The sequence below is a fragment of the Lemur catta genome, chromosome 1, assembly GCF_020740605.2.
Source record: "Lemur catta isolate mLemCat1 chromosome 1, mLemCat1.pri, whole genome shotgun sequence".
Lineage (NCBI taxonomy): Eukaryota > Metazoa > Chordata > Mammalia > Primates > Lemuridae > Lemur > Lemur catta.
Genome location: NC_059128.1, coordinates 70788741 through 70814466, shown reverse-complemented (window position 1 = coordinate 70814466; position 25726 = coordinate 70788741). Strand labels below are relative to the sequence as shown.

The 25726-nt window shown below is 33.9% G+C and overlaps 2 protein-coding genes and 1 pseudogene across 2 annotated transcripts in view; 2 read left to right on the top strand and 1 right to left on the bottom strand.

Moving 5' to 3' along the window:
* Positions 1–8344, top strand: part of DPH6 (diphthamine biosynthesis 6) — a 206117-nt gene extending 197773 nt beyond the window's left edge. The window contains exon 12 of the transcript XR_006729291.1: positions 8330–8344. The gene's annotated coding sequence lies outside the window, so the exon portion shown is untranslated. The remainder of the gene's footprint in view (positions 1–8329) is intronic.
* On the bottom strand, positions 630–7224 carry LOC123632994 (annotated as a pseudogene).
* Positions 8345–23266: 14922 nt separating the features above from the next.
* Positions 23267–23803, top strand: LOC123640774 (60S ribosomal protein L21-like). Its single transcript, XM_045555375.1, has one exon. It carries the CDS (start codon positions 23309–23311, stop codon positions 23786–23788), a length of 480 nt encoding a protein of 159 aa, XP_045411331.1. The 5' UTR covers positions 23267–23308; the 3' UTR covers positions 23789–23803.
* Positions 23804–25726: the final 1923 nt, after the last annotated feature.

Sequence of the window (25726 nt, the reverse complement as noted above, 5' to 3'; positions counted from 1 at the left end):
CTTCAATTATATATAGTACAAAACAAATGTGTAACCAGTACAGTTTCCAGAATACGAGATTTGAGTGATTAAGGTAGCTTCCTTATATGTAAATTTAGGACATTTTATAGGTCCTTTGCATTTGCAGTTCTTCTCCCTAGTATTGGCATGGCTCACTTCTTCATGCCCCTTAGGGACATGTCACCTTCTCAGCAAGGTCTTCCCTGGCTACCCTACCTATGAATGCCATACACCCACTCTCATACTTCCTGTACTGCTTCCTTGTCTTTCATATCTCTTTAACACTCATCCCTATCTAACATGGAATATATTTTACTTTTTTGGCTTTTCTTATTCTCTGTGATCCTCAGCTAGAATGTAGGTCCTTGGTAGGGTGGGGAGGGAGTAGAAAAGATTCTGACCTGCTGAAGGAACTCATAAACATTTATTGAATGCTACATAAAACACAAGTATTTTGTCACTTACAAGATCACTTTGCTAATTTTATTAGCATAAATTGCCTTTAATTTTTTTCCATTTCTAGTAGGATTTCATTTTGAGGTTTTAATGTATAAAGGTTTATAATTTAGTAATCCTGGATTTCAAGTTATTTAAAATGAAAATGGAAATGTGAAGTTTATGTAAGAAAATTAATTTTCTTCTTCTGTAACGTCTAACTCTTCATCTTCATCATCTTCTGCTTGTTGATCCTTTCTTAGTCAACACGTAGATACCTGTCCTGTTCCAGATACACACTTAGTTGACAGTGATCTCTGAAGAGATTAATTTGAATTTATTCTTACAATATCTCTAAATCTTCATCCTCATCAATCTTTTGTATGTTTTGGCAGGCAGCAGGGTAGACCTCTAATGCCTTGCAGTGAAATAACATTTCAACTGTGATAAATTCTGAAAATACAGTCTTTATATTTTTTATTTTCTGCTTTTCAAAATTGTCAATTGTTTTCCCCAGATGGCGAGTTGTTTGGGTAGCATCCATTGTAGCTCTCTGTAATTTGATTTCTGCCTTGCATGTTTTTAAAGACTGAAATTCAAAGGATACAGTAACATGTCCATCAGATGGGTTTCACTGACGAGTTATTTCTGAGTTAACTGCTTAGCTTCTTGATTCCTTGCTGTTAATGTTGCTTTGAGGTCATCTCATTTCAGTGTTGCAGTGGTTCCATAAGCTTTCAAAGGTTCAACTACTTTGGCTTTAAGTCTTTCAACTTCTGCTTGTCAATAATCCTGAAGTATGGCAAACTTATCAGCAAAGTTTTTCAGGCCCTGCTTTAAATTTGGAGTCTCTGTAGAGGCATACACGTTGATTTCATTCACCAGGAGATCTGCTTTGTCTCGCAGCCTGGCAGTTTTCCGTACGTAGGCAGCAAAGACTTGGCACAGCTCTCCAACATGCTTCTCCACATTTGTGACAGCATCTTGCAGTTGTCTGGTTTGAGCGTCCCAGACATCCAGTCCCCAATGCTCCTAGGCAATTCTCACTTTGCTAACTTTAAAAGAAATTAAAAGTAAAAACTGATTTAGAAATTATGTATGTAACTTAGTATTTCCATATACATAACTTGGAAAAACCAGTTAGCTTTAATAGGTACTTATATTTTGTATTTAACAAATAGGAATAAGTTTTATTTGACCATTTTCCAAAACAGTGATGAAATGTTTAAACTACTAAATATCTCAATTAAATTCCTAAATAATGTTTTGTCATACTTCTATGCATGGATTGAAAAATATTCAGTGTTACAGAACGATATACAATATAAAAGTAAAGGTGAGAGATACAGTAAGTCTATGTATTTAACTTTAGAAGATACTGACAATTTTGTGAAGTAATAGTGCTAATGTTCACTTCTACCAGCAGTGTATTGTTTTTACCCCACATTCTTGCTAATACTTGGTACTGTTGGTTTTTTAAATTTTATTGACTCTGGTTGGCATGTGGTGGTATCTCATTTTAGTTTTAATTAGCATTTCTCTAATTACTAATGAGATTGAGCAGCTTTCCATATATTTATTATCCATTTTGATGCCCTCTTTTGTAAAATGTCTATTTAAATGTCTTATCTAGTTTTCTATTGTGTTATCTGCCCTTTTTAATGATTTATAGTATTTCTTTATATATTCTAACTTTGTCAGATATTTTTGTTGCAAATATCTTTTCCCATTCTGTTGCTTGCCTTTTCACTCTCTTAATGGTATCTTTTATGAGCATAATTTGTTAATTTAGTGTAGTACAGTTTATCACTTCTTCCTTATTGTGTCCTCTTTAAGAAAACATTTACAAGCCCAAGGCCATGAATAAATGTTATGATATCTTCTAGACACTTTATTGTTTACCTTTCACATTTAGATATATAGTTTCTTCCTTCACCCACCCCAAGTTGATTTTGTATATGGAGTGATGTGATGTTCAGACTGTATGTCTTCCATGTGGATATACAACTGAACCAGCAAGCACCATTGATTGAAAGCATAATTCTGTATCCAGCACTCTGCAATATTACCTTTTTCATATATTAAGTATTCATATAACTGTGGCCCTATTTCCAAACTCTTTGATCTTTTCTATTGGTCAGTGTGTCTATCTTTGTTCTAGTACCAAGTGTCTGAATTATAGTAGCTTTTAAGCAAGCCTTGATATTTAGTAGAAAAAGTCCTCTGGCTTTGTTCTTCAGAATTATCTTGGCTTAGGCTGGGTGTGGTCGCTCACGCCTATAATCCTAGCACTCTGGCAGGCCGAGGTGGGAAGATTGTTTGAGCTCAGGAGTTCGAGACCAGCCTGAGCAAGAGTGAGACCCCATCTCTACTAAAAAAATATGGAAAGAAATTAGCTGGATAACTAAAAATATATATAGAAAAAATTAGCCGGGCATGGTGCTGCATGCCTATAGTCCCAGCTACTCGGGAGGGTGAGGCAGTAGGATTGCTTGAGCCCAGGAATTTGAGGTTGCTGTGAGCTAGGCTGACGCCATGGCACTCTACCCTGGGCAACAGAGTAAGACTCTGTCTCAAAAAAAAAAAAAAAAAAAAGAATTATCTTTTTTTTTTTTAACTCTTTACATTTCCATGAAAATTTTAGAATCAGTGTGTCAATTTCAACAAAAAACACAACACACCTGAATTTACATCAGTTTATATATTAAGTATATAAACTAATTAGGGGAGAATTGAAATTTCTGCAATACTGAGAGTTCTAATTTATGAATTTGATATATACCTTGTACTAAGGGTTTTAAAAATTTCTTATTTAATTTATCTGAGAATTTTAGGAATGTATAAAGTGAGTGGCATGACATTTATAAACCCAAGGTTAGGGGAAGTGGTAAATCAAAAGAGATAAGTTCTGTCTGTCTGTCCTGTTATTTAATTATAGGTAGTAGAACAATTTAGTCAGCTACTTGCTCTCAAAGCAGCCCAATCTGCCATTTAAACCCAGGCCAAAGCCAAAAGTATGTGACTCTAACTATAGTAAGACACATTCTGAGAGGGAGATTTAGTAACAGAAACTTGGGCTGGGGGTCACCTCACAAGAGAAGGTTTGCTTATATTCAAAAGATAAGCCAGCATGACCAGAGCTCATATATTCAGAGCCTGTACTCAGAACCAGGAGAGAAAAGATTGTCACTGGAACTGAGAACATACGTTGCAGATAGCAATAATCAGGAATCTAGATTTATCTAGTTTATCTACAAATATAAACTGATAATCAAGAGTCACCAATAATTTGAGAAAAACTAACACAGGCACAAAAAAGGAACATCAAACTCAAAAACAAAAAGAATTTTACCTTTTGGGAATGGGAAAACAAAATATAGGAACAAAAGAACACTAATTATAATTAGTATCAGATAAATAGGTAAGATGTGTCTGTCTTAACTAGCTTCTATGAAAATGAAACTAATTGTTATAAGTTTAAATAAAACAAAATCATAGTATTGGGGATGAATAGTAGAAATAACAGGTCTAAACATCAGTTTACTGAGCTGGAAGGTTGAGCTGAGGAATTTTTACATAACCCATACAAAAATCATAAAGATATGAAAAAAGCACAGGAGTTTGTTGCATTTGGTGCCTTTTATTTCTCTTTTTGGGCTTTGAAGATTCCTCAGCTTCACATACTATATGCATTTATGTTCAGCCTTTGGGAGACAGGAGAGAGGAAATGTTTGAAGTCATAAAGGGAACTTCTGGAAAGGATTGAGCATAATAGATGTAACAAAATAAGAAGATGCAGTGGAAGGAAGGAGTAGTTTTATATTTAAGTAACTGATATACTTATCTTTATTATATTCTTCCTCTCATTTTTGTGGGGTTTAAAACAATAGGGTCTATCTTTTCCTTCCATCCTCCTATTCCTACAGTTAGCAATTTGTTTGTAGTTCTATTGAAAGATGCCTTATAACTTTATGCAATGCACTTATATCTCCCCTGATATAGCATCTTCAGACATTCTCTATTATCTCCCACTATAAAAGGTGAGGAACTAGCTAAATTTTATTTAATATTCACTATATTCCAGGCACTGTATTGATGCATTTATCCTCACAACAATCCTATGAGTTATGTACTATTATCATCCCCATTTTACAGATGATGAAGCTGAGGCATCTAGAAGTTAACTAGATCAAGTTTACATAACTGGTCAGTGGTGGACTACACTCAAACACACTGGCTTTCATGCCTCTGCTTTAACGTCTTTATACCATATGGCTTCTCCATAGGTCAGGGCTATACCTATATTATAAATCTGTTATTGAAGGATTATGTAAGAATATAGGTACTTTTATCAACCTTAGCTATGAAATTTTAAGTGTAGAAATTTGCCATATGTTATGAAATTATTTATAATGGAATTCTGATACCAATGGTTTCTCAGTACTGATGCTCTGGAAATACTTGATGGATTCTGGTGCTACATTTAGTTTTTTATTAGTAACTGTGAAAATAATTCCTCTCTATTGTTAAAGCAATTAAATGGTGAAATAACTTTAGAACATTAATCTTTACTTATAAATAAATTCACCTTGGGCAAACAATACATGAAGATAAGATGATACAGCTTAAAATGAACAATAGGCTTTTATTAAAGTGTCTAAATGTGGCAGTAACTAAAGAGGTCAGCTGGCAACTGTACTGTTTTGGAAAGCTACTGACTTTGGGAGCAAAGTGATGTTGACAAAATCACCTCTACTGTTCAGATTTGGAAGTTTGATGGCATCCTGTGTTCACTCTGTAAACAAAAATATCTCGAGGAAAAAAAGGAAACAAAATGTTTTCCTCTCCTTCCCCAAGTGGCACACTCTCTTGGCTGCAGTCCCACAAATATGTTCATTGAAACAAAACCAAAAAAGTGTTTACAGCCAGATATAAAACCAAAATTCTCTATAAGAAAGCTGATTCAAAGACATTCATAGGAAAATGACATGCTTAAAGCTTCTCATAGCTTAATAACATCATCTTTAAATAGATGTTTTAAATATTATATTCAGAACTTGACTTAACTTTTTAAAAAATCCAATTTAATTACTTTATGTCTTCACTATGTAAGATTTGAGAAGAGAAAGTTTAAAATCTTTCTCAAACTCATCCATGAGCACTGTCTTCATTATTTGTCTTTTGTTCTTTCACTTGCTGTTTAAATAACATAATGTTTGCATTAAAATGTTAAAAATTCAGTTTCAAAGACATTCATAAATTCATTCTGAAAACTGAAGAGAGTTTTTATATTTTGTTGGGATTCCTGCGATCAGGTAGATATAACCTGAGATTAACCTGATATTCAGAGGCATGTAATATAGTTGAAAATACAAGAACAATGTGATGATTTGGTAGCTTCCTGCCAATCAAGGATATGTCCCAGAATATAGAGCAATAATTTGGAAAATATGGGAAAAATTTTAGAGATATGGAAGAAAATTCAAGGAGGTCCCACTTCCAAATTAACAGGACATAAATAGATGGTGGCAGAATGATAATTTTTGAAAATAGAAGAAAATTGCCCTTAGTTTAAAAAAGACTTGATTATTCCAACTCCCACCCAAAACTATTGGTGGTGGATACTATCAGGGTGATATTCTGCAACTCCAAAGAAAAAGAGAAATGTAGTGATACAGAAAGAACAATGAGAGGAAATTTTAAATAATATAGGTATGAGATGAACAAAAATTATTAGAAGACAGTGAGTACAAATTAAGAAGCAGGAAAAAATGTGTCTAGTCAGAATCACCTCTAGATGAATGAAATACTATAGGGATAATCTCTTTTAGGAAATCCATACACCTGCTTTTTTTCTTACCTTCTTATTGAAGTATTAACACACAAAAAAGAGCACAAATCAAAAATATAGCTTACTGAATTTTCACAAAGTGATCACACCTGTGTAACTATTGCCCAGGTCAAGAAAGAAAACATTATCAAGACCGCAGAAGTCCTCTCTTCTGCTTCATGCCCTTCCCAGTCACTCTTCCTTCTCCCTTTCCAGAGAGTAACCACATTTCTCACACTTAGTGCCATACATGGTTAGTTTTGCTTGTTTTTCAATTCCATATAGATGAAAATATTTATTTATTCCTATGTATTCTGTTGTCCCTGGCTTCTTTCATTTTTTGCACTCAATGTTATGGTTATAAATTTATCCATGTTATATGAATACCTTATTTTTTCCCTTTTCTTGTTTTTCTAAACATTATTCTATTGTGTGGATACACTACAATTTATCCTTTCTATGATGGACATTTGGGTGTTTTATGGCCATTACAAATAATGCTGATGTTACAAATAATGCAAATAAAGGAAACTGGCCACAGTAATAACAACCTTCAACCTCTAGGAAGCTATGGATAATAGTGTTTAAGAATGAAATAATATTAATTTAGAAAGCTGCTTAAGATCTTCAAATGAAACTCTTTGTAAGTTATTTTCTTTTCTATTTTCTTGTATTCCAAGTATGTAATATATATTAAATCTTGTTGCTTTTATCTACTTTAGTGATGATTAGCTGCCCACTTATCTTCTAAGCATTCTTTATATGTAATTCTCTTTTCTAACTGGAACACCTTTAATGAGAGATAGTTTCGCTCAAGTTGCTGAACAGTTGAGTCCCATAAAGTTAATGATCATCCCAGGATTAAGTTTATCTCAGGAATTTTAGTACCCTTTTTTATTATATTACTGATGCTCACTTTCATCAGATGTGGTTTTTCTGGCTTCTTGCTTCTTGATCATGTTAAATCCTTTGGTTTCCTGGTTCCATGAAGATCTATCTTACTTGTTTTCCAGTGCCTTAGAACAAGTAAGAGATACCAATATATGAAAACAACCAGCAACCTTTAAGAAAATGATATTTATCTTAACTCTATTATATTTACAAACTATCATCTAATGAGGGTTTAACTGGAAAGTATTAAAATCTCAGACCTAGTGGAGAGGACATTACCAGCAATTTCAGAAGTCAAAAATAAGATCAGTTTGTGTGAATTGAAATTTCAGTTTTGTTTTCTTTCCTTACTCTGGCTATTGTTTGCTAAGGGGTAAGATACAAAATCACTGAGATTTCACATTGGAATTATTAATTCTAAAATAAAAATTAATGGATTGTTTCTTCCATAAAATAACATTTTAAAATTTATTCATTGATTAATCTTATTAATATGAAGTTTATAAAGAAAAAACTTTGGTGAGTCAGTTTATTGATTTCATAAAACCTACAATTTTAAGGTTACATTTTGGTTTGTATAAAATGCCAAATCACAATAGCTTTAATGCCCATTACTGCAAGAGTCTAATGGGCCAATTAGACTCTTAAGTCTAATAAACTAAGGCCCACAGGCCAAAGTCAGCTTGCCATCATTTTGATAACACCTACACGCTAACAATGATTTTTACAAATGAACATTTGCAACCAATTTGATATAAGGGGGTACTAACTTTGAACCCTCATTAATCAAAATGTTCCAAAAGAAAAAGAAACTCTTCCATTCTCATTAGTATATTTTTCAATGTACTAAATTATAATTATATTTTGAATTTTGTCAGTAGAGCAATTTGTTGTCTACATTTTGTTAGATTTTCTGTAATTTGTTATGTTCTATATATTATCATCAATTTTGCATCTCAGCCTGAAAAACCTAAAATATTTACTATCTGGTTCTTTACAGAAAGAGTTTGCTGACCCCTGCGTCATTACATCACCAAATGCTACCATCACACTAGTGAATTATCACGATGGAATATATTTTTTTTAAATCTACTCAAGATATCATTAATAATTTTCTTACCAGAGTTGTAATTTTCCTGAACTTATAAATATAATATATCTTTTCTTCTGCAGCTACTATGAATGTAAGGGATTGGAATTGAAATATATTATTTTGGTTCATGTCTATGTAAAAAAATGTGAATAATTTCTCAACTGTTAACTCAGCGTATGTGACCACATTCAAGCTCTGCCTTCCTGCCTGCCTGCAAGGTATGTAACTATTACTGTCATTTGAAGGAGGAGTTGCCTGAATGCCCAGGGCCGGGCACTTTTCTGGGTATCTCCTTTAATCCTCACTCAGGGTTCATGCTCCGATGTCTCGCTCTGAAACCTGCTCTGTATCATGCTTTCTCCCATTGGGAGAGTGGCTATGTTGTTTTTTCCTACTTGTGTGGTTTTCGTGTTTCCTAACATGAATTATTATCACAGATTTCTTTTATTTTCCTCTCTTATTTACCTATTCTTACTATTTCTTAAAACCACTGTTACTAATCCACATGTGTAGACACATTCATGGTAAGGCTTGAGAAGTAAAGGGATTCTGGGACATAAGGATAGGAACATTAATATTAGAGAAAAGTAAAATTGGCAGTGAGGTGAAGAAAGAATCTTCGTGGAACTAGTATACTCTTGCTCTTACTCCTTCAACTCTCCAGTCTGTCCTCACTTTAAAATGCCCTAATTTGTCCTCGTTTTCCTTATTCTTGAAATAAATGGTTTCAGACACACCTAACTGAACACTAGATGTTTGGTTGTTGTTTTGCCTACACAAGACTATAAAAGGAAATCTATTGATATTTAATTATCTTTCCAATTATTTTGAAATACTTAAACTTCACGTTAAAAAAAGAAAGAGGAAAAGAAAAATGTGTTTGATTAAAGAAAACTCCAGTAGTTTCTTGGAAAAGTCCATCTTATAGGAAGTTTTCTAAAAATAGTTTTTCATTTAATTTGATGCAAAACAGTATACTAGAAAGAGACATTTTTAAAAAGAAAGAAAACAAAAAGACTTTTTCCTTGATGAGCTTAGAAATATAATTCTATAAAACAACTTAAGGCTCCTCACAAGTAAATAAGCAAAATATGATTTACTGGCAAGAGAATACTTTAGTGCTTAGTAGGCAGGAGATAAAGGAATGATGAGTGTATTATGGCATTAACCAAAGAAATTGGTACTTTTCCCAGGAACTCCTCCTTCCTCTAGGTCTATTTCAGGTAGCCACAATGAGCAGCATACAGCATGGGCAGGCACCCCCTCTACACCTTGGACTAAGCACCCTGGACATCTAGTGGCCACTCCATTATACAGGCAAACACTAAGATTACGATTTCCCACACGCATCTCAGTGTCTATGAAACTCAAGAGATATTTTTATTTTGTGCCTCTAGTAACTAGCTATGTCTGCCTTTCACTTCATATACCTTCCAACCCTGTTTTCTTAGATTTTGTCCTGTTTTCCATCTTTTCTTTCTAATTTCTGATGAATACCAATTTTTTTAATCTTTGACACTCCTACAGATTATCTTCCACATTGTAAAAATCTCCCCCACTATATGACTCCCTTGGGACTAAGAAAGAATTATCAAAGTGGTAAGAAAAGGAAAAATATCAAATCAGACAAGGGAATTTAAGAATGGTACCTTCAGAGAGAGGGTCAGGATTCAATAGTGTTCATTGTTGCAGATGACAACTAAGGAAAGAAGAAGACAGGCTTTGACTTGTGAAGGCTTCAACATTTTTGTTCCATTTCTGATCAATTCTTTTCTATCTTCATCATTAGTACTTTTTTCACTCCACATTGAGGAAAGCCCCACTATCCCACTATCTTCAAACCAAGGAGTTATTAAAGAGGTAGGACAAAAACCACAGTAGACAAGGTCCATAAACTCTAAGGAAGGTCTCTTTAAAAGTGAGTGTTAGGTGATATTTATTGGTATTTGGAGTTATAAGAGGATAGAAGGGGGATGAAACTGAGGAAATAACTTTAGCACAGAGAAGATTTATCATCTATTATAGTAGAAAAGAAAGAGCCCACAGGACAAAGATTGGAGATATGAAAAAGGGAAGGAATAGTTGTGGAGGCAGTGGGGGTATACTTCTTATGCTAAAACAATATTGGAAAAGGAGGTACTAGATAAATTTACTTAAATATTAATGGAGTAGAGAGTTGGAATTAAGACAGATGAGTCCCATCTTACTAAACTAGAAAGTGCCATCAGATTTCATTTGTTTAATTGCTCAGATAATTCAAGTGAAGTGACATGGAAATGTATATACTGGTTTAAGAGAGCTGACTGAACATTTTGACAGCTTTTATCTGTCCTCTTTACCAAAATTCTATTGAAATGACAGAAGAAATATAAAACAATAATAAATCCATACCAACTTTAGAAAGCAGGGAAGGGTGTCATCAGCAGTGTGAATTTCTGGAAGATGCAAAAGAAATGGGAAAGAAAATGGATGTCAAATCCCAACAAAGTTGACCGTGCAGCTCCATAGAGATGGAAAAGATCCTCAAAACAAAAGAAACCTGGCAATAAGCCCAAGATTAAAGGCTTCAGGAAACTTGGAGGAATAGGCTTTGTCTTGTTGGCTAGTTAATTAATTATATAGAACAACATAGAACAATTGCACCACTGTCCTGCTTCCAAAGCAGTTGACTCTCTTATGTACAGGATAAAGCCACAAATATGGAAATCCAAATCTGATATGGGAAATTCCCAAAAGAGACTTAGATGGGATAGAGTCTTCCCGGACTTAATGGGCCTCAAAAGAGAAGGAAGTACATACACACACTCCAAAGACATACAACCTATACAAGCCAGCCTGTCAATGTGCCCAGCACCCATGTAATCATCTTCATCCTCAGAGCCAGGTGAACACTGTCACTTGAAATATACTCCAGCTAACAATGCAAGAACCAAACATTGAAGAATAACCAACATAAGCACAAAGAGGTATCAAACTTAAAGAAAACAATGTAGGCTTTGAGGAAACAATATTAAGTTGGGAAACAAAGAGAATTTGAAAGTTATTTTACTTATGATTTTTAGTGACATTCAAGCAGATAAAAAATCTGGGAAGAAAAACTGCTGTGAAAATGAAATGATTAGTGACTTTTTTAAAAAAATCACTCAATAGTTGAGCTGAATAGTAGAAAGAACAGACCAAAGATCAGTTTAGTGAACTGGAAGGTTGGACAGCCTAATTTTCACATAACCTCGTGTAAAATGAGAAAAATATAAGAATTTGTTAACTTAACCTCCTTTCTTTTTCCTTTTTGGGGTTTGCAAATTCTCAGCCTTGTTGCAATTCTTTCTTGGTCTTTCTTCTTGTCCCAATCTTGCTTTATATCTTCCAGAAATTTCTTACTGTTCTTGTATTCTGGTAGCATATCTCTAACTTTGCAGCATTGGTAAAGATACATTTTTAGATTTTTATTTCTACTGTCACTTCAGAATTTGGAGAGGAACAAGAAATAAATACTTAAGTTTGATTAGTCACCTTGAGGCACAACAATATAATCTTAAGATTTGAGGGAAGAGCCTTTTCTCATTCAGTACTTGGGCTTTCTTTTCTTCTCTTTTCTTTTCCCTTTTTCTTTTATAGTTCGCTTATTTTTTAGAGTTGCCAGAAAAAGTACTTTTCTTTTCTTAGTAGATTTCCTTCTCCACCAGGGTGACATGAAGATTGGTGGTGGTCTCTCTCACCCCAAAGAGAACCTGCACATTCAGAATATTTCTCATTGGGCACTTGCTGGCATAGGATCATATAATCAGTCTGTCAAAGTTAGTAGGTTTGCTTAACATTTTCTTCTTTTTGTTTTTGTGGCAACCAAGTGAGTATGTGAAGTAAGATGACTAGTTGGCTCTTTTTTAAAAACAAAGTTTATGACTAAAATCATATTAGTGATCTCAGGTATGTATATTGACATCTTTAAAATGAGAGACCTTGATTTTGTAAGCAAAAACAAGAAAAACAATCCTATGTAAGATATCCTATAAAATATATTTATATATGATTTCATGTAGAAAAAATTATTCAAAACACATGCTACACAGTTTTTTGATAATTAACTGAAAATGAATATATATTTATTTTACAGTATAGTTTTATATCTTTAAAATGATTCCTGGATCAGTTTCTGCAGTGTAAAACTTCCAGTACTTCTTATTTGTTATAGTCTAGCATAGGATATAAAGCAAAGATATTTGTTATTTTTGGTTATTGATTTCTAGCTTAATTAAATGGTGGCCAAAGTATGCACTCTGTATGATTTTAGTTTCGTGAAATTTATTGGGGCTTGTTTTATGGCTCAGCACATGATCAATTTTGGTAAATGATCCATATGCACTTATGAAGAATGTGTATTCGATGATCATTGTTTGAAGGGTTGTACATATGCCAATTAAGTAAAGTTTATTAAAACTGTTCTTTAGATCTGCAGTCCCCAACCCCCAGGCTGTGGACTGGTACCAGTCCCTGGCCTGTTAGGAACCAGGCTGCACAGCAGAGAGCAAAGCTTCATCTGTATTTACAGCCACTCCTGTCAAATCACCAGCGGCATTAGATTCTCATAGGAGCACTAACCCTACTGTAAACTGCCCATGCAAGGGATCTAGGTTACAGGCTCCTTCTGAGAATCTAATGCCTAATGATCTGAGGTGGAGCTGAAGCCTTGATGCTAGCACTGGGGAGCGGATTATCATTAACAGAGAGGTTTGACTGCACAATAAGTGTAATACTCTTGAATCGTCTCAAAACCACCTCTCTGCCTGGTATGTGGAAAAATTATCTTCCATGAAACCAGTCCCTCTTGCCAAAAAGGTCGGCGACCATTGCTTTAGATCTTCTATATCTTTGCTGATTTTTTCTTACTTTCTTTATCAATAATTGAGAAGGGATGTTTGTATGATTTGTCTTCTCTTTAAATGCTGTCGATTTTTGCTTTAGATATTTGAAGCTATGTAAAATCACATTTAGCAGTATTTTATCTTCCTTTAGTCACACATTCTACTTTAATAATTGAGTAACTATACCAACTTTCTTTTGTTTTGTATTTCCATAGCATATTTTTTTTATCTTTTTACTTCCAACCTTTCTCTATCCTTATATTTAAGAAATATCTCTTACAAGCATCATCTAGTTATATTTTGAATCCAATTTGAAAATATTTGCCTTTTAATTGGACCAATTACTTTTAATGTAATTACTGATATATTTGTGTTTATATTTATCTATTTTCTGCTTGTCTCACTTGTTTTATCTTTCTTTTTTTCCTGCTTTACAAAATTTAAGGTTAATTAGACATCTTTCATTATTCTATTACCCCCCCTTTATTACTTTGTTAATTATATATTCTTTTACTCTTTTACTGTGTATCCTAAAGAATACAACATACTTCCTGGACTTATTACAACCTAATACAACTTCATGCGTTTACACTTCTTGAACAATTCTAGGTCCTTAGAATATTTTAACTTCATTTATCACCATACTTTGTGTTATTGTTATTAATCATCCTAGTCCTACATGTTTTATTCCCCGCAAAACATCATAATTACTGTTTTGTACAATCACCATTTATATTTACCCACATTTTTACTCTTTCTATTGTATTTCATTCCTTCCTGAATTTCTCTGTTTCTATTAGGAATCATTTTCCTTTTGCTAGCAGAACTAACTTTAGTATTTATTTTAGTGAGGACACACTAGTGAAAATTTCACTTGATTTTTGTTTTTCTGCAAAAGTCTTTATTTTATCTTAATTTTTGGAGTGTATTTTTGCTGGATAGAGAATTCAAGAAAGACAATTTTCTTTCAGCAGCTTGAATATATCACTTCATTGTCTGTTTTTTATTATTTCCATTAAGCATAAGAACATAATTCTTATGGATATACCTTTGAAGATAATGTATATTTTTGCCCTTTAGCTATTTTCATTCTTTTTTCTTTTTCCCTTGTCTTTGGTTTTCATCAGTTTTACTGTGATGTACCTAGGTGTGGTTTTCTTTGCCTCAATGTCTTTCACTCTGGAAATTCTTCATTTCTTTAATTGTTTCTGTCCCAGTTTTTCTTTCCTACTCCCTCTGGGACTCCAAATAGATATACCTTCTTACCAGTCCCATATGGCAGCTATAATCTTTCAGTATTTCTATTCTTTTTATTCAACAAGTTTCAGCACAGATACGTTCTGATATTTCTTCCAGATAACTAACCTTCTCTTCAGCTTCCAGTATGCTACTTAACCTACCTATTAAGTTCTTAATTTCAGTTATTACATTTTTTCAGTTTCAGAATTTCAGTTATTACATTTTTTCAGTTTCAGAATTTCCATCTGATTTTTTAAAAACAAATTCTAGCACTTTGGAATCTATAAATTCTCTGCTGTATCATCTGTTTTTTAACATATTAATCAGAGCTTTTTTTTATCCAAATGGATAATTTCAATAAATGAGTCATCTATGGATCTGTTTTTTTTTTCCCTCCTATCCTGTTTTGTGTAATGTCTGCTATTTATTTTTTTATTAATGCTAAATATTTTGTTAAGCTATAGTGGTTCTGGATAATGTTATCTCTTTCCATGGATCTGGATGGCTAACAGAGTGTTGGCAGATTACTTTATTCTAATTTTGGGACTCAACTACAGATTTTATAATGCTCAATTTCCCTCTTGTTTATCTCTGCGTTTCAATTACGTGGACACCAAGGTTCCCAGCTGAGATCTCTGGGTTTTTAATCAGAATCTCTCCCCTTTAGAAGTTTCTGAACTCTAGTTTTTGCTTCTATAGGACTGTGAGACTATGGAAAACCTTGCTCAGTCCTTCATTGGCTTTCTGCCTAGCTTCCTCTTGTTTTGTATAACTCAGTATTTTAGCAAATGATTTCTTATTCTTCAGTTCATTTATCTTTTGGAAATGCATGCTTTATTGTTTATATAAGATTTTAAAAAATAATTGCACGCATCATAAAATACACACTGTTAAAATGTAGTAGCTTTCCTTATCCTCAGCATTTAAAAAAAGAAAAAGAAGCTTCTTCATATAGTCTGCTCTCCCTGGTAGCCAAATAATGTTTGTTTGTTTTCTTTTTCTTTTTTTTCCATTTTCTTAACCAGGCTTCAGACTTTGTATCATTAAAGTAGTTATTCATGTTTGGATAGTCATAAGATTATAAAATTTAGCATTGGAAGGAACCTAAGACATCATCTTCTGTTGGCTAACCTCCCACACAGTGCAGAAATGTTTTCTGCAGCATCCTTGGCATATGCTCATCCGGTCTCAATTTGGATATCTTCAGCAAAGGAGCTCATCATTTCCTGAAACAATCCATTCTGTTGGACAACTCTATTTTAAAAATCCTTATGTTGAGCTAAAATATGCCTCTTTGTAACTTATACTCATTTAATCATTGTTTCAAGTTTTCCTTCTGGAAAAAGTCAAAACAAGCGAACATTTCAGATAACTGTACTTAAAGCATATCTTAATGTCATTTCTGCCTTTTTTTTTTCTTTTTCTTTCTTTCTTTTTTTTTTTTTTTTGCTTTCTTGTCCCAAAGCATTAAACAGAAATTACTGAACTTGGGTTAAGAATCATAAGGAACAGCATCTATTTTATAATGATTAAAACAACTAGCTTTATAACATACATATCCCTCTGACATTTTGAAGAAAGAAATCTTTTGTTGACTATCTTGAATTTTATTTTTGTGCAGAAAAAAGAATAATAAGACTGCCATTTATTTTCAAAGATGACACCACATAACCTCTTATGGGGATGTAGAGGAAAAACAATCTTAGTTACCAAGATGTGATTGAAATCTGGCAGTGTACATTTTTGTTTTCTTTTAATACTTGTAGATTGCTTTTAAAACCTGTGGTTTGGGCCTTAATAATAATTATAATCATACGTAATTCATGTATCTTGTCTCACTTTTAGATGGCATTTTCTGCTCAGTAAAAACCTCCCATCCCTTTTAATATAATATATGACATAAGCAGGGAGTCAAAGAAAACATAAGAGTCAAAGAAAGTACTATTAGTAATTACATTGGGACAATAGATATAAACTGGAACTATCTAGGCAGATCAGAACTTATAGTCATTCTTCTTAAAGCTGAACTTCAGGTTATTCTATCAGCTAATACTATTTCCCAGAAATTTATATATACATGACACATTGTTTCAAATAATGCCAAAAGGCATTCTTATGAGGTTATTATGTCCCAATCTGCTTACAATTTAGGCTTCTGGCTACATCCTAACCCCTTTTTCACATTGATGATTGTGAAATGTAGTTTTTTGTAAGCAAAAACTGCCACTTTTTTCATAACCTGCCAAAAGTGAAAAAAGATGAATTTTTCTTACCACACCATCCCTCAGCTAAAATAGGAGAAGCTGTAGGGTGTGCAAGGCTAGACCTCCTACTCTTGGACTATCCCTTATTGGCCCTTACACTGTTTTTAAGATGTGAGAAGAGGTGGAGTTCTCAAACCAGACTGCACAATCAAGTGGTGCTAATGCCTGAATGTCACTCTAATTTTTTTTAATTGCTCTGGGATGGGGCCTGGGTTTGTTATTTTTAAAAATTCCCCAAGTTATTCAAATGTGCACCTAAAGTTAAGAGACACTGTTCTAAGGCTACTATGACACAGGGCAACAAAAAAACAAAAGTTTTCTTCTAAGCCCAAGAAAGTGAAATGCTACTGACAGTTAAAAAGTGCACACAGGAGTATCCCACAGATTACAGATATTCACACCTCAAGATCAACAAATCACTCTGAAACATCTGATTAATTCTAAATGAAACTTTCAGAATCCTGCCAGTCAGATCAAGGGTGGAAGAAAATTTTATTTTCCAACAAAATACGCCCTTTTAACCTCAACCTGACAGAAATCAGTTTGATTAAGATCTTATGTGCAGAAAATAAAGAACTTGGTGAGTTAGTTCGATTTTACAATATTTCTTTGTTTTTAATTTCAGAATATTATGTGAGTACAAATGCGTTGGTCACATAAATTCCCTTTGCACCGCCCAAGTCAGAGCCACAAGCATGCCCAGCCCCCAGACAGTGAGTACTGCACCCATTAGGTGTGAATTTACCCATCCTCTCCTCCCTTCCCAACTGCCCGATCCCTGATGAATGTTACTTCCATATGTGCACATAAGTGTTGATCAATTAGTACCAATTTAATGGTGAGTAAATGTGGTATTTGTTTTTCCATTCTTGTGATACTTCACTTAGAAGAGTGGGCTGCAGTTCCATGCAAGTTAATACAAGAGGTATTATTTCGCCATTTTTTTAATGTCTGAGTAGTACTCCATGGTATACATATACCACATTTTATTATTAATAATCCACTCTTGTATTGAGGGACATTTGGGTTGTTTCCACATCTTTGCAATTATGAATTGTGCTGTTATAAACATTCAAGTGCAGATATCTTTTTTATAGAATGTCTTTTTTTTTTTTTTTTGGTAAATACCCAGTGGTGGGATTGCTGAATCAAATGGTAGTTGTAATTTCAGTTCCTTGAGGTATCTCCATACTAGTTTCCATAGAGGTTGCACTAGTTTGCAGTCCCACCAGCAGTGTATGAGTGTTCCTATCTCTCTGCATCCATGCCAACATTTGTTGTTTTGGGACTTTTTGATAAAAGCCGTTCTCACTGAAGGTAAGTGATATCTCATTGTGGTTTGGATTTGCATTTCCCTGATGATTAGAGATGTTGAGCATTTTTTCATACATTTCTTGGCCATTAATATATCTTCTTTTGCAAAGTTTCTATGTCTATAATATTTCATACAGCAAATTCTAGAAATTGCATCAAAGAAATGATTAGGTAAACTTTGAGGAAAATAAATCCATCTGCTTCCTTTTGTTAGAAGAGAAAAACTGCATGAAATACCTGTTTCCCTCTGCTCTTGTCTTTTTGCTTTTTAAAATGGGTTTAAGGCAGTTATTATAGATTCTCTCTAAGGAGGAAATTTTCACACAACTAATATTCATTAGGAGTAATAGTAGATGATCACCATACAAAAGTGCCTCCTCTTTTTTAGCTATCTTTTCTAATTTGTACACAATCAGTCATTTTACCTATGCTAGCTCTAGGATGGGTTGAGGAAATGTTTTTTTTTTCATTTTAATATCAAATGCTCTTTTTCTTAATGACTTTACATCATCATGTCCATTGTTCTGTTTTTTTACCTTTTATACTATTTTCTTTCCTGATTATATTACGTTCAAAAAAGGTAGCTGCCAAGTCATAATTATGACCCATCGGTTAGGTATTTCTGATTCTACCTGCTGGAATGAATCTCACATGAGCCAGCATCTCAGTACTCACACTAAGCAGTGGTCCATAACACTGCCAGAAGGCTGTACTGCAATCAAACTTCAGTTCTGAGAGTTAATAGTTTCCTCACACTCCTCCCTCTGTGAAGTATATTTAGCTGAGCTTGTGCATGACTTCAGTTCATAAAAAGTTTACAAGTGCAGCTGGAATGCTTAGCATTTGATTGTTACATAAATATTTGAGAACATATGTAAACTTGACAGCATTAGTACCAGATGTTCCAGTAACACAATAATGTACCTTGAATGTCCGTTCTCACTTTCGGCTTGTTTACTTTGGCAATACCTCTTTATCTGCTAACTTTCAGATAAGCATATATTTACTCTATCCATAGTGTTGATCCTCTTATTGTTACATTCAAATTACATTTATCATATCTAGTGTCTAGAAGGATAAATAACATAGACACTAATATGTTAAGTCATCTTTACATATGTCTTATTATATATAGTACAAACTATTTTAAGTCCTAAATGTTTATGGCATATAAAGAAGAAAGCATCTTCTCTGGGCAAAAGTATATATACTCTCATCTCAATAGGAATTACCTTTCCAATTGGAGGTTCTCCAAGTATATTCTTTCTTTTTTTGACCAATAGTAACTTAAATGAAGAGATTCTATCTACTGCACACATTCCTCTGCCTTCCTCAGGTTTTCCCCACCCTATCACCATACCTAACTGTATCTTTTTGTTTGGTTTGGTGTTTTGTTGTTTGGTTGAAAAATAATCATTATATGTATTTATGGGTATGATGTGATGTTTTGATATATTTTACATTGTAGAATGATAAAATCAAGCTGATTATATCCATTACCTCACATACTTATTTTTTGTGGTAAATGATAGAAGCTTTTAGCATTCTAGAGCAGTTTTTATTTCTTTAGAGGTTTATTTTGCAATTATTTTAAACTTACAGAAAAGTAGCAAGAATAAGAATAGTATTTAATATGTAGAATGCTCACATATCTTCTACCCACATTCACCTATTGTTGACATTTGCTCCATCTGCTTTATAAGTGCGCTCATGCATTCACCCTCTCTCTCTCTGCATATGTATGTGTACATATATATACACATGAGATATGTATGTATATGTTTTATGTAAACACATACACACACATTTTTTCTAAACCTTTTGGAAGTTAGTTGTATGGCCCTTTATTCCTATATACTTCAGCATCTATTTCCTAAAAGTAAGAATATTGTCTTAGACACAAGTAAATTTAAAATTGATGCATATTTCTAATCTTCCACCATATTCTAATTTTGTTGGTTGACCCAATGATATCCATTATAGTTTTGTTTTTCCTCTAATACAAGATTCCACCTAAAATCAGGTATTACATTTAGTTTCTTCAGTCTTCTTTAATCGGGAAAATTTCTATAAAGCTTTTCTTTGTCTTTTGTAATATTGACACCTTTGAAAACTGTAATTCCGTTTTTAATAATAGAAAGTTCTTTCTTTTGGTTTCGTGTGATGTTTCTTCATGGGTAGATTGAGGTTATGCATTCTGTACCAAATACAGATTGATAATGTGTTCTTCTCAGAGTGTCACATGTGGAGGAACACTATACCCATCTGCCCTCAATGGGGATGTCCATCTTGATGTCCCAGGTCAGAGTAGTACCCAATTTCTCTGCCTTATGGTTATCCATTTTTCTCTTACCACTAATAAGAAATCTGAAGGGCAACAATTTAATGCAAATATACTAGAGCATGGTTTTTTAAATGACTTAAGCATTTTTTATGATTGTACTGTGTAAGCCATACTACAAGAGCCCTAAATCTGCTCAGATTTTCCTTTCCACCTTTTTTTATCCCTGAAATGCTTCCTTTCCTATCACCTACCTTGCTTTGAAACTGCTGTGGTTCTTAAGGCCACCCAACAACATCTACCCAGTCTTTGCTTCTTGGCCTTTCCCAGTTGAGTTCTTACTTTTGGAGTCAGATTGAATATATTGGGTGTGGTCTTTGCAGGGGGGCTCTGCTGAGGTAGTTAAAAGGTTCTCTGGGAACCATAGTAGCTCCAAAGTTTACTGAAGGAGGTAAACTATTTGGAGAAAAAGTCCAAATATGGTCAAGAATGAAAGCAAAAGGTTGAAGCCAGAAACTTAATTCTTAGACTCAGAATGAGAGGTTATGTAAGCTTCCAAAAAGACAATAAATCATGAGATTCAAAGCCAACATCAACAGGTTCGGAGACATGGTACAATTTATGTTAAGGCAAGAGGTTTAGAATTAATGCCCTGAGATTGATAGAGGTCTGTCTTTATGTGAAAACCTCTCTATAGCAAAGAAGCAAGCCTGACACCCTCGAGAGCCTGATGCTGCCTTGCTTGGGCTTTGCATGATAGAACATCATGACTCAGTAAGGGGCATGAGCTCAGAAGGAGTAGATAGAGCAGGATCCAAATTAGAGTAAGCATAGTAAGGAGTAGTGGGGAAAAAAGAAGTGAAAGGTAAATAGGTAAATGATTTCTAATTTTCAAAGCAGGCCTATGAATCATACTCCAGGCTCGTAGCATGGATGCATGGCACAGTTCTGGAAGGAAGAGAGTCAATTGAGTTCACTGCTTGAATTATTTGCATTGATGGGAAATGTGTTTTATTTCTATGTAATATTGTAAAAATTATTTTAGAAATACACTGTATTATAAACTTCAAGCTCACCTCCAAAGATACAGGAAAACAAGAAAAATGTGCATAAAGTTAGTAAGAGTAGATCTAATTAGCATTCTTATAGAATGAGCTGTAGATTTACTGGAGATTTACTAAAGGGAAAAATACCAAAGCACCAGACTAGCACATCAATCATTTGAGATTGTCTGACAGTCCTGAAGAGGATATCCTGGCTGCAGAAAGCACACTGCTGTCTTAAGGCTAGGGGCCCAGGTCAGAACATGGTAAGAACAAAAGATGAGCAATTTTGAGAGGAACCAGCTGGCTTAAGGTGATCCAAAGTGCACAGATGTTAAAGACTTAGTGTTCCAACAATACCATTACCTAACACAAGAAAAACAGAATAACCATTAAAAAAATTATAAGCTTGATTTACCACATTGACCCTTGGGGTCTGACTTTGTGTGTTTTTTTTCCATTATGCTAATTTTCTATTACTATTTTAATGTAATTTTATTTTGTGTTTTCTGGTTGATGGCTGTAAAAAAGAACAGAATTTCTTTAAAAAGCTGAAAATTAAATTGTGACTGATCTTTGTTAAAAATATGTATAGAATTCTTCTGTTGATGTGAGATCTTTAGTAGGCTTTTTAACCAAGAATCTGTAATTTCCTCTATATTTACTTCAAAATTCTCAAACCCTAACACAGGTGGTATTGTGGCAAGTAAAGAGATGGTAGATCTGAAGTCAATTATGAACCTTCTAAAATGGTAACTGAATGTAAAAGGGAGTAATCTAAAACTGAAAATCTAAGTGGTTTGAATCATGGGAGTAATCAGGAGCTAAAGACATAAGTGGTTTGGAAAATGTTAATTTTGTTGGTGCAGAGTGTCTATGGGTATGTGGTTAAAGTCATGAAAAATACTTCAATGTTCTTTAAGACTTTAGTCATTGTTTTCTATTAAATAATATTGAACATTTTGTGAATTCAAGGAATGTTATTAGTAAATTATTTGGAGGCATGATACACTCTAGAAAACAGTTACTGTGTACCCTTTAAAGATATTTAAAATAAAGCACCGTATATAGTAGAACCAACAGGATACTACCTGACTCAGAGGTATCCAAGTTTATTTATTCAATGAATATTATCAAATACTTAAAAACCTTTATGCTTATCTCAGTAGCATTATTGAGTACATGGGTTGGTCATGTGAAAATTCCATGTTATATGCACCATGCCGTACAAGATTTCCCATTTGCTCTCATATGAAAATGTGAAAACAATAGTATTAAAAGTGTCCCTCTGGGACTAGTTGTCTCTAGTTTCAATTCTAGGCCATAATAACAGTATAAAATAAGCAGAATTACAAATCTGATTATCAAACTCTGTAAGTACATCACATTCATTTGTTATTTGTATTCAGAGAATGTGGGGATGAGACTATCTAATTTAGCTGCAGCTTGCTGATTTTTCTTAAGCCATCAAAATAGCTTCATAGAGATGAGCTTTGAAGAATGGCTTAAACATAGTCTTTTTTTCTTTCTTCTCAGGTTAGTGTCACTTCAAAAATAAAAATAAAAATAGGCACTCTTCCTGGAACATCAGGAATAATGCTGAGTATAAAAAGGCTTAGAATATACTTAACTATAGTAATCCTTCCCGACACACATAGAGATAAATTGATAACCGGATTTGGCATTTCAAATATTTTTTACCCAAGGCAAAGGCTTTAGGGTGTTTTCTTGGAATTAGAGAGTTTAGAGATGAAAAAGGTGCCATTTATTATTTTCTTTTTCTGTCAACTGAGGAATTCTCTTTGCGATCATGTTTATAATACTGGGCCTATCTCTTCTTAAATGTTTCACCTGTTGAAGGATGTTCCATCAAAGGACGTGCTAAAATGTTAGCTCATGTGTACCCAAGATTTTGACTGAATAATATTCTAGTAAAATCAAAAAGATAATTTATTGGAAAAGGAACTTGAATTTACAATCGGAAGTAGTAAGTTCTAGTCAAGAATCTGCAACATTCCTTTCGGCCGGAGCCGCCATCTTCCAGGAATTCGCCAAAATGACGAACACAAAGGGAAAGAGGAGAGGTACCCGATACATGTTCTCTAGGCCTTTTAGAAAACATGGAGTTGTTCCTTTGGCCACATACATGCGAATCTACAAGAAAGGTGATATTGTAGACATCAAGGGAATGGGTACTGTTCAAAATGGCATGCCCCACAAATGTTACCACAGTAAAACTGGAAGAGTCTACAATGTTACCCAGAATGCTGTTGGAATTGTAAACAAACAAGTTAAGGGCAAGATTCTTGCCAAGAGGATTAATGTGCGTATTGAGCACATTAAGCACTCTAAGAGCCGAGATAGCTTCCTGAAACATGCGAAGGAAAATGATCAGAAAAAGAAGGAAGCCAAAGAGAAAGGTACCTGGGTCCAGTTGAAGCGCCAGCCTGCTCCACCCAGAGAAGCACACTTTGTGAGAACCAATGGAAAGGAGCCTGAGCTGCTGGAACCTACTCCCTATGAATTCATGGCATAATAGGTGTCTCACACTTTGTGAGAAGCAGTGGAGAGGAGCCTGAGGCGCTGGGACCAGATCCGTGCATAGCACACTTTGTAAGAAGCATAAGAAAAGGACCTTGAGCCTTGCTGGAACCTATGCCCTGTGAGTTCATAGCATAGGAGACAAACCTAATAAAAGCCGCTAGACTCTAAAAAAAAAAAAAAAAAAAAAAGAATCTACAACATAATTTGTACATGATCCTGAGCAAATCACTTAGGATCTCTCATTTCTCTGTTTCCTCATGTGAGATGTGAGAGGTTTTGGCTAGCCTATAAGATTAGATCAGTTAGATAATGAGATGAATGTGTGGTTTAATCAAATTAACCACATCAACTGATCAGTTTAGCCAAAATATTTAAGCCGTTTATATAAGAGTATAAACAATCAGAAAACTAGATTGTTGTATCTGAGAACCTCAATATTTGCTTTCTTAATATTAGTACTACTTTGCCAAGTCATACCAACTTAAAAGATCTTTCCCTTAAACATGGTATTATACCATTTTGCTGCAGTATTATTCTCCAGAATATTGCCACAGCTTAGCTATTACCAGGGCCATAGAGTATAAGTGAACAAAAAATTATTAACTTTTACAATCCCACTTTATCACAGGACTCAAAGAAGAAAATACCTGCCCTTCTTTAAAAAATAAAAAATATAACTATATTCCCTTTCCTCACAAAAAAAAAACCAGACTATTCAAATAGAAAGTAAATAGTCACTAACCACCCCTTTTTTTAAACTTGAGAGCTCATTGATTTTAATAAATTTTCTCTTTACCAAAACTGATATATTTTACTTCATTACCAGGTTATTTCTGATTGCAAAGATATAACCTTACAGTAGACTTATAATGAAAAAAGCATAGGATTTAGAGTCAGGAGATCCAGCTTCAAGAATCTGTCCTATCACCTCTATGTAGACGGATTTGGGTAATTCCTTTAACACCTCAGTTTCCTTATTTTTAACAAGGTGGTAGCAGTAGTACTGGCTTTTGAAGCTGCTGTCAAGAAGAAATGAAATAAAGAAGGTGAATCATAAAAAGTAGTATGCAATATTATTAACAGTGTCACAAAAATATTTTAAAATATTTTATATTTAATAAATTGTATTTTTCCATCTGACTACATACAGATAACATAATACATTTACGGAAAGTATTTTAAGCTCAAATATTAAAGGTAGAGGGAAAGAAGGAAGAGGAATGGAACCAGTATTTCTTGAGCACCCTGCCACAGCATCATGATGGAAAAGCAGGCAGTGCTTTATTTTCTAACTCCAACATAATGTACTTTTTGACTACTGAATAAGAGACAAGGCATCACCACGTTATCACCTCTGTAAGAAAAAGAAACATCCTTTCTGGGTTTTATAAATTGTGGCACAAAGAGAAGTTCCCCCAAAATGCAGAAACTCGAGCTTTCCTCTACCACCTCACTGCTGTACCATTTCACCAAATGTTATTTTTTAATATATAAACCATTGTAAGTATATAGCTTACAAATCTAATTGATGTGGTTCCTCACTAATCTATGAACTGATTTCTGTATCAGAAGATTGCTATTCAAGTTTGAATCCAGGTGGATATTTAGCTGAAATGCCATGAGAAAAAAAAGAAAAAAGAAAAACCGTCTTCATTATGAATATGAGATAATTACTTATCAAAAATCATTGCAGCCCCAATCCAAGAAGGGGCCACAAGGTTTAATTGTGGGTGTGCTATTTACAGATTAATTAGGACATTTAACTTCATTTTTTATACCACAGAATTAATCCCATAAAAATTAGTGATCTCGAAGGAGTCAGTTGTCAACTCTGACAGGATCTCTTTGCCATAATCTATTAAAATGCTGCTTTTATCTTGTCTTGCCTGTGTCATATTTTATGGATTTTTTCATAAACACTGCCTATACT

What these genes read in the sequence shown, in the direction of transcription:
- LOC123640774 (XM_045555375.1), top strand. Translation starts at nt 23,309, where the DNA reads ATGACGAACACAAAGGGAAAGAGGAGAGGTACCCGATACATGTTCTCT.